The following is a 15,150-nucleotide window of genomic DNA, read 5'->3' as shown; positions in this document are numbered from 1 at the left end:
AGAATTATAAGATAAATACTACTGAATTGTGGAAATTTAGAGCTTCCAAAAATTGGTAGGGTCTCTCATCCCTCTTTCCAGATTTAGAAGCAAAAAGCAAAAAGAGAGGAGCAGACCTCAACACGTCTGGTTTTTGTTGATTGTTTTTTTTTCCTTTTTTTTTTTTCTTTTTGAAGAGCAAGTATGAGGTTTTACTGATTACATAATTAAGCAAAAACTACATAATCAAAAAAGAAAAGATTTATCACCTGGAAGAAATTAGTTACATAGAAATGCTTCAAGTTCTGCCTTGAATCACAAATGAAAAGACTACACAAGTAGCTGTTGCAGCAACTGCACACTTCACATTCTGGAGTGCAGAAAATATGTAAGGGTAAACTAAATAGGTAATACTATTAAAAATAATCTGATGATGCATAACCAGAATTAAACTGTGCCAATGCATACAGAAGACTTGAATGCTCTCTTGGAAGAAAAATGGTCCCACTTCCCTTTTCCTGTATGTAACCGTTGCAGTGCAGTTAAATTTTGAGTTATAAAGGAAAAAGGACAGCTGACAATTTTCTCTGTGTTCTTTTTAAGCTTAGCTAAGGCCCTAGTCCTGCAAATATTTGCAAGGATGTTTTAACTTTTGCCTGAGAAGTTTACTATAGGTCTCAACAGGAAAGATAGCATATTTTAAAAAGCAAAAGGTGTGTAGAAAAATGCAAAATCAAGCTCAAAAAGTTACAGGGGCAAGCTGCATTTGTAAAGAGAAGCACCTCCTGTTTTACTGCTGATGCAAATTTGATGCAAATGCAGCAAGCCCTCATAGTAGCAATGCACACACAATATTAGAAAACAATAAATTTCTAAAAACAAGTGACATCCAATGCCATTTATGCATTAAAATTAATATGTTAAATCACTTCTGTTACTGATGCTTATAAATGGTGGTTCGCTTTTATGAACACTGACACAAGGTAACAGTTTTCTTACTTACTTTCAACATGTGCAAACGCACAAAATGGACCACGTGGGCAGTAACCAGTTTGGTGCATATCATTGCACTTTGTAGATTTATATATCTAAACAAAACAGAAGAGTGGTTAACCTTAACACATTTGTTTCATAATAACAAAATAGTTAGAAAGTTTTAAAACCTTTAAAAGAAAATTTCTGAATATTTACTAACAATACGTGTTACAGTTTTCCCAGGAAATCCAGTTCTTACAATATTTTTTTAAGAAGTCAAATAAGAGAGCAGAATGCTAAGAAAAACAAACCTATAACAAGAGAATCCTCTTCCATATAATCATAACAATAGTATTTTAGAAAAGCAGCGTTTAAACTGCTTTGGTTTTCCATGTTGCATAGAATCAAGTCAAACATCAGCAATAAAATTTTCAAAGTAATTTACACCACTTTTAAGACATCTTGCAGGAGAAATTACGTATGTAGTAGAGCAGCTTATACAGATGAGAAGTAAAAAACCATGTTTTTTTCAACACAGACTCATCATTAGGATACCTTTAACATTCAAACTATCCTGACATTCAAATGTCTTTCTCTAAGCTGACTAGATGCATGAAAACTAGAATAATACTGGCTGTTCATGACAGTAAGTTGCTAGTAAGATGCAGATTCAGTTTATTGCTCTGCTGGGATCTTGGTGATCTTGGGACCTCAGAAGGCTGAGAGGAGGGGCTGACATACTATCATATTAGAACATTAAGAACCTATAGAAAAGAACACAGATTCTTCAGAAAATTCATTCTGGTGATTTGCAAGTCTGTGACAAATAAAGAGATATTTCTGGTTCCCCAAACCTTGGTCCTGTGGTCTTTGGCTTTCAGTGTCAGCTGGGTGATTCATGGCTTGATAAGTAGTAATTCTTATTTCAGAACAACACTTCTTTGGCACTCTTGCATACGCCTTGTAAAAAAAAGCTCACCTTGTACTCCCGCCTTAGAGCAAAAATGAAAGTGATGTTTTGGAAAAAATCAACAACTAGTTCTGTAGACTCTTTATTTCAGACCTATTTTAAGCATCTCAGATACATTTGCCTCTCATAAGTGATTTAGAATAGAGGTTGAAAATTTATTTGCTATATTCACTACTAGTTCATGCATAACCCAAAGATCATCCAAGAAACTATAGTAAAATGTTAAATTACAAAATTATTACTGATGCTTATCAGTCTACAAGTAATTTCTTTTTCCTGGAACACTGAAAAAGCAACAAAAAATCCATGCAGTAGACAAGCATTCCACCAAATAACAAACATAACAAACAAAACAGTAGGACTGATCTTTCCCCAAATTTCACTGGGAGTTATTACAGACACTACAAAAAAACCAAGGAGTCATCTGTGGATACCACACCCAAACTAGGAAATAAAACTGGCCCCATCTCCCTTCTTTCCTTTTCTCTTTTTATTGGTTAAATATAAAACCCTAGTGCCGACTTCCAAATGGTTTCAACAAAAGATGTAAATGGAAGCATGGTCTTAGTTTGAGGTCCTACCCAAAAAAACAGCCTTCTTGATCCTTCAGTTCAGCAACAGGAAGTGAATTAGGTAATTGTTTCATGAGATTTTTTTTAAAACTGGCAATTAACACATATGCAGTTAGCAAGTACTTTTAATAAAGCAGTCATGTCAGAAGTAGCACGTATAACTGAGTCATATCAAGTATACCTCACACATATTCAAGAAGAGCAAAAATAGCTGATCTCAGGCCACTGTATGTCCACTAATTACTCTGTCGCCATTTAAGGATGGAAAGAAATGGGGTAAAATTAAAAGTACATTTGGCAAAGGCATATCATAGTAGGCTCACTGTGTAACTTTGGCAAATGAAAGGTACTTCTCTAAAAAGGAAATGTGGTCATTCTAATAAAAACTTCAGTAAAGGATGTGTTAAGATTCACTGCCTAAGGTAACAAAGAACATGACTCTTATGTTACATATGTGCTGCTAAATTGACTAATGGAGAGATGACAACGGATGGTATGAAAGAGGAAGGCAGGAGACAAAATTAGTATCATTAGTAGCTCAGCACTGTGGCTTATTTTCATACTTTCATTCATAGCTTTGTCAAAAATCTAAGTATGGTAGCAATACTAAGCAGGAAGACATCTTTAATACAGGAAAGAGCTGGAATATCACATAGAAGAAAGTAGATGATCTGAAATAAATTTGGACTGTAAAATCTCCAGTAACCAGGACAGTGCAATACTGGAGCAGCACCTCAAGATTAGAGATAGTTGACACCTATTTAGTATAAAGATGTAGCTGGTCAACTTATTATAGGGGATGTTTGATATGAGGCTTGCAACAATCCTGGAGTCAGTGTTGTAAGAATCCCTTTCCCAGTATGGCCTTGAGATGCCTTCAACAACAGTCATAATTGCAAAAGAAATTAGCAATTGTTTGAACTGTCTTTGTTTATACCTTACTAAGTATTGAATTTTCTAATGGAAGACATTACATCCTGCTGTGAATTTCTCATGTCCATTCAAAGATCCCAAAATGAAAACATATCCAATGTTGTACAGGCACCTCCTAGAGTAACTTGTCCTTGCTGTAGCATGTTTGTTCGCATTAAATGCCACACTTAATATTTTCATAGCATCGCTTAGAAACTGAATCTCAGCCAATTGCACGGCACTGCTCTCTTCCCTAGCATTTCACTGTTACACTCAAGCATCCAACAAAGTTACAATGACTTCGCCTACTGAGGCACCTAAAATAACCGTGTTGTTCTGGACTGTCTTACTTCAGACACTAAGAAAGCTTTCTGTTCTTCCCACCTCCTCAAGACCGATTCAGTTTCTCTTCATTATTTGCAATAAAGCTTTTTTAACCATACTTAAAATAAAAATCTGTCCAAAGCTACTGAGTAGCAATTACTATTGTCAGTTCATTAACGATCCACGAAGGCAGGTAATAAAGCAAACGTTTATTTATGCCCAAATCCAAAGAATATTAATTTTTCATAAGCAGTACAATGAAAATGCCTATCAGTGAAAACCACATCAGTTCAAATAGCTGTGAATTTGCTTCTTAGCAAATTCTTCAATGACTGCAGGTGCTGAAAAAAATGTCACATTCACAGAAATAGTAACTTTAATCAATAATCTAATCCATCATAAATTTGAAATCACTAAAAATAAGGAGAAACATAGTCCTTACCTCAGGATGAAACTGCTGCTCTGTACGAGAATGACAATATTGACAGCTATCCCCACTTTCACACCTTGAAGGTTCCCCCCATTCATCTGCGTGTTTTACACTGGGGCAAGGAGTGGACCTAGGAAAAAGCAATGTCCAGAGCATGTTTGTATCTACTTCCTAGCACAAGTCTCAAACAATTTCCCACTATATCTAAGGATCTTAAATTCTGGGACCTTTAAAGTCACAAATTCAGAGAGACTTTGACTTTTTGGAAATTCTTTAAGAGAAAGATGAGCTAGTAAGATTCTATCTCTCTTCTGTCTGATGACATTTGTTCACTGTCCTGAGGCTGTCAAGCAAAGCCCATAAATTCTAAACCTTGTATCATCAAAGCCATAAAGAAACCACGGTGTATGAGAATGATGCAAAATGATGCAATCATTAATGATGTAAAGATGAAAATTTAAGAAAGGAGATGCATTACAAATATTGGCCCTGAAAATTCTGCTCAGAAATGGAAAATTATAGAACAAAACCAGGAAGAGACATGATAGCCTATCTTTTCATAACAAAGAATGTTTGACCTAGTGATTCCACTTTTTTCTAAGAATTATAGAAATTCTTTTCATTCTTCACAAGAAAGAAGAATATTTCCACCACAGCTTCATAGTTTTTTTCTTCAGACTTCTGACTGTTCTGAACAGATGTTTTTTCCAAAAAAAAAAAAAAAGATAGCAAAGCTATTGGGAATTATGTGGTTTCACTCTTTTAGGAATATCCAGTTGCATCATAGTAGAACCCAAACCAGATCAGCCCATTAGCACCTGTGTGACTGACCAGAAAGTCTATTCTTTATATGTATTTATGTACCTGTATTTGAATTTTCTGGGATTTCGTCTTCTATCTCTACTATTGTGATAGTGCGGACATGCATAACCCTGGCGGCAGAGTCTGGGTGGCTTGGTACATTGTTCTGTCTTGTAGCCCGCTAATACAAAATTTGTGTCTGTAAACAGGTCAACAATTAAGAGAAATAAACAACTAATTTTTGCATTCAGCATGTTTTTAGTGAGCTTAGGTACTGCACTGCTCTTCGTTAAAAAAATTATGATTCACAGACCTGTATATTCTTATAAATTTTGACTCCTGCATTTTTTGAAACACAGTCTAACGGCATTTACATGCAAAGCAATCTTCATTGCTTTTATAGTCCATAGCAATATTACAATAACATAAACACATGAAGCACTATTAAGTCTATAGATAATAATAGATTTTAATAGATATAAATCTATTAGCAGAGACCCAGAAATTCTCATTATATACATTTAACATTTTGAAAATGAATACCTGAAAATACATTATTCATTTTAGTAAGATAAAACACAAAAAACTTATATGATTTTGTGTCTGGATTTCTCTTAAGTTTGGTGTTGACAGTCCCTATTTCACCAAAACTGCTTTCAGGTTAAGGCATATTAAGACTGTCCAGTAACATCTTCCTGGACAAATTCTATAGCCTCTTCTCTACCTTTGCCTCTGTCTCTACATCTTTGGGTCCAGCAAGGAGGAACTAGGAGATGACAAAAAAGGTTCTGTCTAGAAATAGAAAAATTCAAAGAAACAATGGAGCAAGTAAATAAATTAGAAGGTACATTTTAGCTAACAGCAAGCATGGGTTTGTGAGGAGTAAATTACATCAAATCAATCTTTTTCCTAACATGGGAAAACGGATGTAGGTAAAACAGAAGTAGTCACTGTCATCTATCTTTACCTCAAGAAAACTTGTAGCCCAAGATGTTATCAAAAAACAAACTGTACAATACTACAAGACTCTTGTAGGATTAGTGGAAAACTAGCTGAAGAAACATTCTCAAAGAGTCATTAATGACGTACTTTCAAATAGGTAAGATTATTAATCAGAGTATGACACAAAGTCTATCCCTTCTTCAGTCCTTCTTAACAGTTTCATTAATGGCTTAGGAAAATAAGGCTGAAAACACTAACTGCATTATTTTCAGTCCCCAGAAACTATGTGCAATCCCATCATATTTACAGGGATTGACGGAAGTCATACAACATTATGTAACACAGATCAGTCACAACACAAGCAATGCAAAAGTGCTTGAAGTTGGTCAATTTTGCTGTGTTTTTACATCAAACATCCAATATTTTTTGACCTAGAGCTGACAGTTAAGCTCTACACATTATTAGTATTTAAATGGTTGGAATGCAACACATGGTAGATTAAAAAAAAGAGAGGGGACAAGTATCATAGCAATTATATCCCCTTGAATTCCTTAGAGACAGCACCTTCATGTGATCTCTTACTATGTTACTGTCCCCACATGAATTTTGCGTAAGTAACTGCACCTGGCATGCTTTTCTAAAGCAAAATTTAGGGAAGAACTCCAACAATATCTGACTGATACCAACACCTCTGGCTACATGATAAGCAAGTCTAAATCAAGAACAAGAGAACCAACTTTGAAAAGTTACTAAGCCTTAAGAAAACTAGAGCAACTGATTTTCTTTAAGAGTTCTAATATAACATTTTCAAGACATTCTTTTATTTTAATATTCTGCACCAGTTTTCTGTTTAATTTTCTACTTCATTTCTGTTAGTCAACCTCAGCAAAGAATAATCGTCCATTAACTAGTCTATTAATGACTCAAAGAATGAAGACTCTAATCATTACTACTACCTAGCAGAAGACAGGGCTCCTACTGACTTTCAGAACATCCATTCAGTTGACACATATTAGCAACACTTGTATCAAGTAAGCTGAAAAAGAACTGTTAAATGCTTTCAAAACAAAAGATTTTCAAAATGCCATCTGAATGTCAATGTGGCAGACAGTTTAACTTGCTCACAAATACTTGTATTACTTACATAAAACTGTTCTTTACTCTGTTAGAAAAGGCTTTTGAAGTTCTTCAAATGAAGACTCAGGATCAACAAATTGGATCAAACACCAATAAAGAGAAAGACAAAGGAGACAGAGTAACATTACCCTGCCATCTTGGATCTTCACTAAGGATCTTCTCAATCATTGCCTGGCTTGCTAAAACTCCTGGTTGCAGATCTGGAATGCCTTCACCACATCCTATCTGCCCATTCTGTAAGGCTTCCTGTGCCTGAAGTTCTCTGGAATGGGAAAAAGAAAATACATTGCTAAACTATATAGCTACAGTAAACCTATCTGTCCCAGTTATAATAGTTATAATATATAGTTACAACAACACAAACCAAAACCAAACTACAGAATAATTATATGAGGCAGATTAGGCAGACTTTGGAGCAATGGAAGAACAAGGTGAGGAACCAAATATCAGAAGTAGTTCTATAGTACTGTACGACAATCAAACGCCTCTACCTTCAATTGGCACTTTCTCTAGACACAAGTATTCAAGGAGCTTACCTCCAATACCAAAACATTCCTACTCAGGATCTCTCAAAAGGACTTGAAGAGTTCTGGTCTTTTATAACGTAACTCATTATGATATCATTTACATGTAATTTCAAGAACTTCCCAGACTCCAAGTATCCTCCAAGAAAGAAAATCTCAAGGGGGGAGGAAGAAAAAACAGACACAAAGCCAAGTCTAGAACCTTCCAAAAATATTTCTTTTACAGATTCAGAAAAGGTGCATACAATGAGAAGGAAAACAGATAGTTCCTAGCACGCTTTTTCTTTAACACGGTGATGTAGACGAACAAGACTATTAAGGGGCATAAAATTAACATCTGCATCAGTGATCCTACTGTCATTTCTCTGCTCTTCACTTAAAATGAAGAAACCTTACTGTGTCCATCAAGAGCAAAATGACCACCTGAAATAAAACCCAACTGTTTGGACTTCCTTATGAATGCTGGTTGCCTAAAATCAGGACAGGCAGTGACACATGACTTTTTCATGAACACCAAAGCAGCTTGAAGCAGCGTACTTGCACTTTCAAACTGCTAAACAGACTCCTACCACAAATGTCTTCAGTTCCTCCTGATGCTCTGTACATAGCCAATAATCAATAAACAATCTTGTAACACATTAAAAGACATTTAGAGAACAGAGCTTGATTTCAGTCTTGCTACACACTGGTTCCTCATTCTAATACAATACAAAAAATTAAAAGATACTAAGCATTCTGTATTCAGACTGATGTGGCATCATGATGCATATGCCAAATGAGGAAAGTTAAAAAGAAAAAGAATATGGACTGATGTCTTGCATAAAATGCATCAGCTACCTAATTGCAGAAAGTAATCTGTAAAGAAAAATTACACATAACTAAACAGTATGTGAGCAGGCAAGGCAGTACTGAATTCTGTGGCAAAATATGAATTTAAATAATTGTGAAATTACTGAAAAGGCACTAACTACACTAAAATTACTGTGAAGGGAGTTACCATCTCCCAAGAAATTGTTTAGGAATAAGGTATAACAAAGGTAGGAATGTAAGACAGCAGCTATACCAGCTCAGATCAAAGGTTCATCTAGCTTGGAATCCTGTCTCCAACAGTGGCCAATAGCAGATGCCTAGGGAAGAGTATAAGAATAGGGCAAGCATATAGTGATACTTCCCCAGACTACTCTTCCAGTGTCCAGTAAAACATACTTATGACTGTCCAAGGCTTCAAGGCTCTCTAAGAATTTGTATTCTTTCCTGTTAAGTACATACAGACCACTTTTGGTAGCAAAAGCTCCTGTTCCACCCACTTATACCTCCCAACACCATGCTTACCTCCCAGCTCTGGACACAACTAAAACTCATACCTACCACTACCCTGATTCACAAAGCCTTCAACAATAACTTGATTATACATTAGAGAGGCAGATAATAATACTGCTATCTTACACATGAAAAAAATACAACATAATTTTAAAAACCACATCAGTACTCAAAAAGCCAGACATACAAGCTGAGCACGTGAGACATCTTAAAAAAAATCATAAATTTGTGAATGTAAAAATTACATGCAAATTTACTATGTAATTAATGGCAAATTTGGCATTAATGACAAAATGCAGCATAACTGGTCTTTTATCAGTCTTAAGAATTACATAACACAGCTCTTGAAACTGCAAGTTACAAAACCTTAGTATTTGTGTCTCCTGGTGTGCTTTCATCTGCTAACATGGTACACAGTGAATTGTGTTCTGATGTTTACAGTCACAGATGCAAGTGCATTCTTCATGCAAACCATACTGCATCTTCCGGTACACGAAGATAACTTGCATGTGGTATTTCCTGTTAATTAGGGTGAAGAATCAGAAACAAGACTACCTTATGTCATATACTGGTGGTCTAAGGTCATGTGGACCATGAGCAAAGGCACAATGAATTCCATTCTTCACACAGTGACCCCGGGCATCTGTTTCATGAACGCACGTTCCAGTCTTGTAATATCTGAGATGATACTTCCTTTCTGTATCCCCTGTTGTTCGATGCAGGTAAGGGCAACTACATAATACAAAGGAAAAAATTATTAAAAACAAAATTCAAAGAAATGTTCTAATTTAATTCTGAATTATGCTATATCTCTCATTAATGTATAGCAAGTAACTTCTCAATATTCTTCAAAAAAAAAAATTGTCCAAACAAACCACCACCACAGATCAGCTTAAAAATGGAAAACAATCTATTTCTTAGTCTTTGCTAACATTATAAGAATTTATAGCAGACTAGCTCACAAAGACATTATTAATAAATCTAGTAAACACTCCTGTAAGCAACAACATCATTTGAGCTAAGGAATGCCATCTTCCGTACTGATACAAACTCAAATCATTTCTACATTAAGAGGTACAAGAAATTATTAGATTTTTTTACTTCTACTATCATCTAAAATCAAAGGGTACTTAAGGCAGGTTGACATTTTTTCCTGCCTGCTCTTTATGGACACAGAATTTACTGAACAATCTCAGAGGGAATTTACAATTATTCTGATGTTAAAAGGAAGAGAATACTTTTTATATCAGCAATAAATCTTCATACATAAACTATCCATTTTCTAGACACAGCCACGTGACTTATGGACTGCATTTTAAAATGGCTAGCATCATGTATGAATTATAATTCCAACTCCTAATAGCAAACAAATTTTCAAAAACCCACAAAAATATATACACAGGGATGTCTTTTCAGTCCCAGTTATTTCAGTGTAATTAATTTTGGTCTCTGCTGGTTCTAAAAAATATTAATCTCCAAAAAGTACTTTCTCCCCTCTGAGAGTAAAAAGAAACTGCATCAAAAAGCTTAGAGAGTGAAAAAGGACAACAAAAGTCACTCCACAGATAAAGTTCCACAGAAATATTTTACTTCGAATACAGGGAGAATAGCAAGGCATTAAATGGACACGTTTAATTAGCTTAAATTAACACTCTTAAGAATTTACACTGGTTTAAACTTTATTTACTATATTCTAAAAAGATTATTTAGAAACTACACTAAAAAATGCAATTGTTTGCAAACATTTATAAGTCTGGTACTTATATATTTATATCAACAAGATACATTTTGCCTGCCGTGCTAAACACCTTCTTTTGCTGATCGCATATCCTGACAGGAAGGATATTATCATTAACAGAGAGCACACCAATCAGATCCATCCCTCCAGTTCCAAATCATGTATGAAGGCTATCATGTAGCCAACCACTGAAGGAATTAAAAGTGCAAGATGAATTGAAGACAGCAGCAAATCGACTAAGAAACCAGATGACCAGTCCAATTCCAGCTGTATAGCCACGACCATAGAATGGTGCCATTATTATGGTTGTATTCCTTTCCTCCCTCTGCTCCCAGATGTATTGATGTCCCACCATTACTGGGGGTTCTGTCCACAATAGACAGCTGGGGGGCCCTTCCAGTAACTGGGAATCCTACACAGTGCATTCACTACATAGGTAAGCTCCCCGGAAACCACTGCAGGCAGAGCCAGCTTCTATGCTGTTAACTTGACACCTGATGTTAATGCTGAAGGCAGGGCACCTGGTGGGGATCTCCTAACTGGTTCCAACCCAAGGCTGACCAGACCCTGGGTGAAAACCAATCAGGACCATCTTTCCTGCCTAGTTGTGGACATCATCCATATGTCAACCCCGATTCAAACCCTGGTGGTTTAAACAACAGCATTTCACACCTACAGCTTACACTGACTTCCAGGAATTGATACTGTTTATGATTTCTGAGAATGAAGTTGCTTCGTTGTAGGACTTTAAAACCAGCATTTTGTTAAACAAGATAAATGGGCTGCAGCTAGTGATCTGTGTCTATCTCTTAAAATCCCAACAGAATTAATTAGTGGGAAGACTCGGTATACCAAATTCAATGCTACGTATCATTTTGTCTGTGAAAGATGGAGCACAGTCTACACTCAGGATCTGCAAACGGTTCTTCCACACTTCTTGGCTCAACATGGAAGGACATACAAGATGCAATCTTTATTGACCCCATTATATTGCCTCATCTGAACTTTGTGAGAAATTCTTTGTGATGTGTGAATGGTACTGACACAGTCCTCCTGTTCTGCTAGAATGGCTACTGATATGGAAAAATGAGAAAAACCACAAGAGTCAATCAGACACTACTGCCAGCACTAGTGCTGTACAGAACTCTAGACAAGAGGAAGTACAATCTGAGGCTATATTTTTGTTATTGATAACTGCCCCACCACTAGCAGAATCTTAGCAGACATCAATCGTTTCCATTTTCTCAGCAGACTCTTCATTACAAACTCCAGCCTTTCAGTCATATATGCACACCTCACAAAGGTAAGAATACTCTGTCATATTATGCATATTGTTCACATCTCCATATTCACCTACTTAAGTTTGCTCTTTCCTGTTGGAAACAAGAATTAAATGTTTTATATTCCATGCAAGACGTATACACCTGTTTACACCTCATTGCTTGTCTAAGTCCATGGTTCCATATCAGAGGGCAAACATTTTTGCTTACCTATCTGCAGTTTCTTCCTAGTGAAATTCCCTTATCAGAGGAGGTGCCCTCTGACCCTACATGTTAAAGCCTTATTTTTTTTTAATTTGTGGGTTTTTTTTAAAAGATAATTCAATGGAATACAGACAGAGCTTGTCAGACAAGCTAGGCACAACTTCTATGCAGTGTGAGTATTTCTTCATCTCTCATTTCACAATTTTTCACACAAAAAGACAACGTGGATTCAAAAAACAAGCTTGGAAAGAAATATAAACTGTGTCACAAGACTCTTTGCCGAATTCAGTCTAGGTTTGTTTGCCCTAAGACTCAATACTTGTGTGGAGAGCTTAGCCACAGAGTGGCTAACAGCGAAGGGACATGATAAAGTGCAGCTGGTTGAAGTTTAGTAAAACAAACTCCAGATCAAGATAACCTGGGGTGCAACTATTGTAGGATAATGGGATGAGTAAAAGGAACTGGAACACTAAGATAAAGAACTGCTAACCGCAAGGCTAAACACAAAAGATAAACATAAGAGGAGTTGACATGTAATCTGTAACCCATGATGAGCTTCGCTTTTGCAATATGTACGAGCTAATTTAAATATGTATGAACTAATTAAGAACAATATAAAAGATGCCTTCTGATTTTCAATAAACGAGGCTTTCCGATCATCATAGGATGGTGTCTGTCTCCCTCTTATTCTCCGTCATACTTGTACCATTGTTAGCTAATGAAATCTGAATTTTATTGAAAACACAGCTTTCCTACTGCACATTTTCCCAGCTGCATAAAGAGTTCTGCAACAGGTGAAATCCTCCTCCAGAATCTAACAGAATGCTTTAAATGAGGCTATCCAGTGTGACTAGGAGAGTTTGCCTAAGACTTGTGAAGAGCTAGATAAGGGCTACTTCTAAGGGTGACTGAGGGACTAAACAGCATACAAACCTCCAAGAGCAAAAACATTTACATCCATTTCACCTCTGTATGTTTTACATAAAAATGCGTTAATCATAATAATACATATGCTATTAACTACAGACATCTTATCTTGATCAGCTGTAGTTCATCATAGGATCAATAGTCAGAAAGGCAAAAAATAACCTACAAGCTTTTAGATAGTACACAGTGCTTATTCACATGTAGTATCAAACTAGGCAATGCACTGAAATAGACACAGGAAAGGTGTTCTACTCAATCTTCAGTGAACTAGAGGGATGTAAGATCTTATCTTCACTTCATTAATGAAACATTTTAATGGAGCATAAACTATTGTAACACATGGCTTTAAACAAGACTATTATTGTGTTTTAAAATGGCTGATTTTAATTATCATCAGATTACTTGACTACAAACTGATAAGCTTGTTTTTACATACCACAGTTCGGTACTAAGGTTGTTCTACACCCACCTCCCAGCTTAAAATAACTGTACTGAATCCTAACTTAGCTATTGTAAATCAGCAAAGAACATTACTCTGTATTTTTAAGTTCTACTGGAGTCTACACAACTTTTAACTACTGAAATCAGCATTGTTCTCTGCATCCATATCTCACAAAAACTGTCATTATTCAAAGTTAGTAGAGCATATACCATAAAACAGAACATACATTCACAAAAACTTAAAAGGTTAAGTGATTACTGAAACGTGTATTTCCTTTCCACGCTCTTCTTAATTCACATCACAAACATTGCAAAGATATCCTGTAAGAACAAAACAGTTACAACTTAAAGAGTAATCCTACATGTTCTTAAGTGTATGAAAACTACATAGCTCTACTTCTGTTCAACTGTGAGGCGCTGACATATTTTTTCCTATGATTACTTGAAGTGCTTTTCTCTAGCAGGGTTCTGAAATGCATTCACTCTTATAGCAGTCTTACGTTACAGAAACTAACATATCCAAAATAATCTTCTCTTTTAGAATCTTACATCAGTTGACTACAATGGTTAGAAAACACCTAAGATAAAAAAAAAAGCAACACTTCTATCCTCAATTGTGAAATTGAGAGAAACACTTACTGCTCAAAATGTATGCCTCTAACTCTGCAAGTAATCTAGTCTTTCCCATGGGCCCCTCCTTAAAACAGACTTTTTTAATTTGCTATCATTAGAAAAGCCCTTTTCTAAACGGCTTTAAAACTTTAGACTTACTTTAATTCCAAGTTGCACTTCGGAAATAAATATCTCAGTCAAGCCTGGGTGCAACCAACAATTTCTGCTTTAACTCTCTTGAAAATATGATCCTGAGAACAATTGTGGGTGTCATCACTCTACCTTTCTTGCCACTTATCAACTCACAAATTGGTTAACCCTAACCGTGTATTCAGATAAGCAGAAGAGAGAAACAGAGACACAGATAAAAGCAAATAAAGTACCAATACGTTGCCAAAGATAGCTTAAAACAAAAAGTGGCCTGGTGTCAGATGCTGGAAGCACAAAACAAGCACAAATCACAAAGTTAGACACTGCAGTCGCAGGGGTTGAGTGAAGATTCAGTAGCCTGTGTACTAGAGGCCCGCATAAGGAATGAAGTGGAATGCAGCGGAGGCTGCTTGCCCCAGTTCCTCACCTATCTCATAGCAGTTGTCTACTCCCTCCAGAGGCAGGTGCAGATAAGGAAGTTTTGTGCTGATTACACGGAACAACTGTCTGCCCACAGCCCCATCCCCACACTTTACACATCAGTAACAAAGCAAAGGTACAAATGTCATCCCTTTTTGGACCCAGTGTGTGGGAGGAGAATTGACCGAAGGGTCTGTTCTCCTCACCCCTCCCCAGCAGGGACGCCTTCTGGTAAGATCTGCAGCCTCCGCTCTGCCGAGTGATTTTCCCTCGGAAATTATTATTGTGATTGCAATTGCTTTTTAGAGCTCAACAGCTAGTCTGCAGCTTAGTGTATTTCTCCCCGGCAGGCACACAGAATCTGTATGTTGGGTGTCACCAACCCGGGCTGTGGGTGACTCCGACGGCTGCTGCTGAACGCAGCTGAGCCTCCAGCACCGGGCTGTTGGTGCCTCTGGGGTGGGACCTGCAGCCACGGCGCCCCCTGGAACC

General features: G+C 36.6%; 1 protein-coding gene across 1 annotated transcript in view; it reads right to left on the bottom strand.

Moving 5' to 3' along the window:
- The window catches only part of LOC103780840 (putative E3 ubiquitin-protein ligase UNKL), a gene marked incomplete at its 3' end in the record, with an annotated part of 35,431 nt that overhangs the window by 17,235 nt on the left and 3,046 nt on the right, over window positions 1-15,150 (bottom strand). Inside the window, exons 2-6 of the mRNA XM_008948533.1 lie at window positions 9,442-9,592; window positions 7,171-7,304; window positions 5,027-5,162; window positions 4,175-4,292; window positions 983-1,067 (exon numbers count right to left, since the gene is read on the bottom strand). Coding sequence (XP_008946781.1) covers window positions 983-1,067; window positions 4,175-4,292; window positions 5,027-5,162; window positions 7,171-7,304; window positions 9,442-9,592 — 624 coding nt within the window. The remainder of the gene's footprint in view (window positions 1-982; window positions 1,068-4,174; window positions 4,293-5,026; window positions 5,163-7,170; window positions 7,305-9,441; window positions 9,593-15,150) is intronic.

Source organism: Merops nubicus, unplaced genomic scaffold, assembly GCF_000691845.1.
Source record: "Merops nubicus isolate BGI_N331 unplaced genomic scaffold, ASM69184v1 scaffold5491, whole genome shotgun sequence".
Taxonomy (NCBI): Eukaryota; Metazoa; Chordata; class Aves; order Coraciiformes; family Meropidae; genus Merops; species Merops nubicus.
This window is presented reverse-complemented; position numbering and strand designations above follow the sequence as displayed.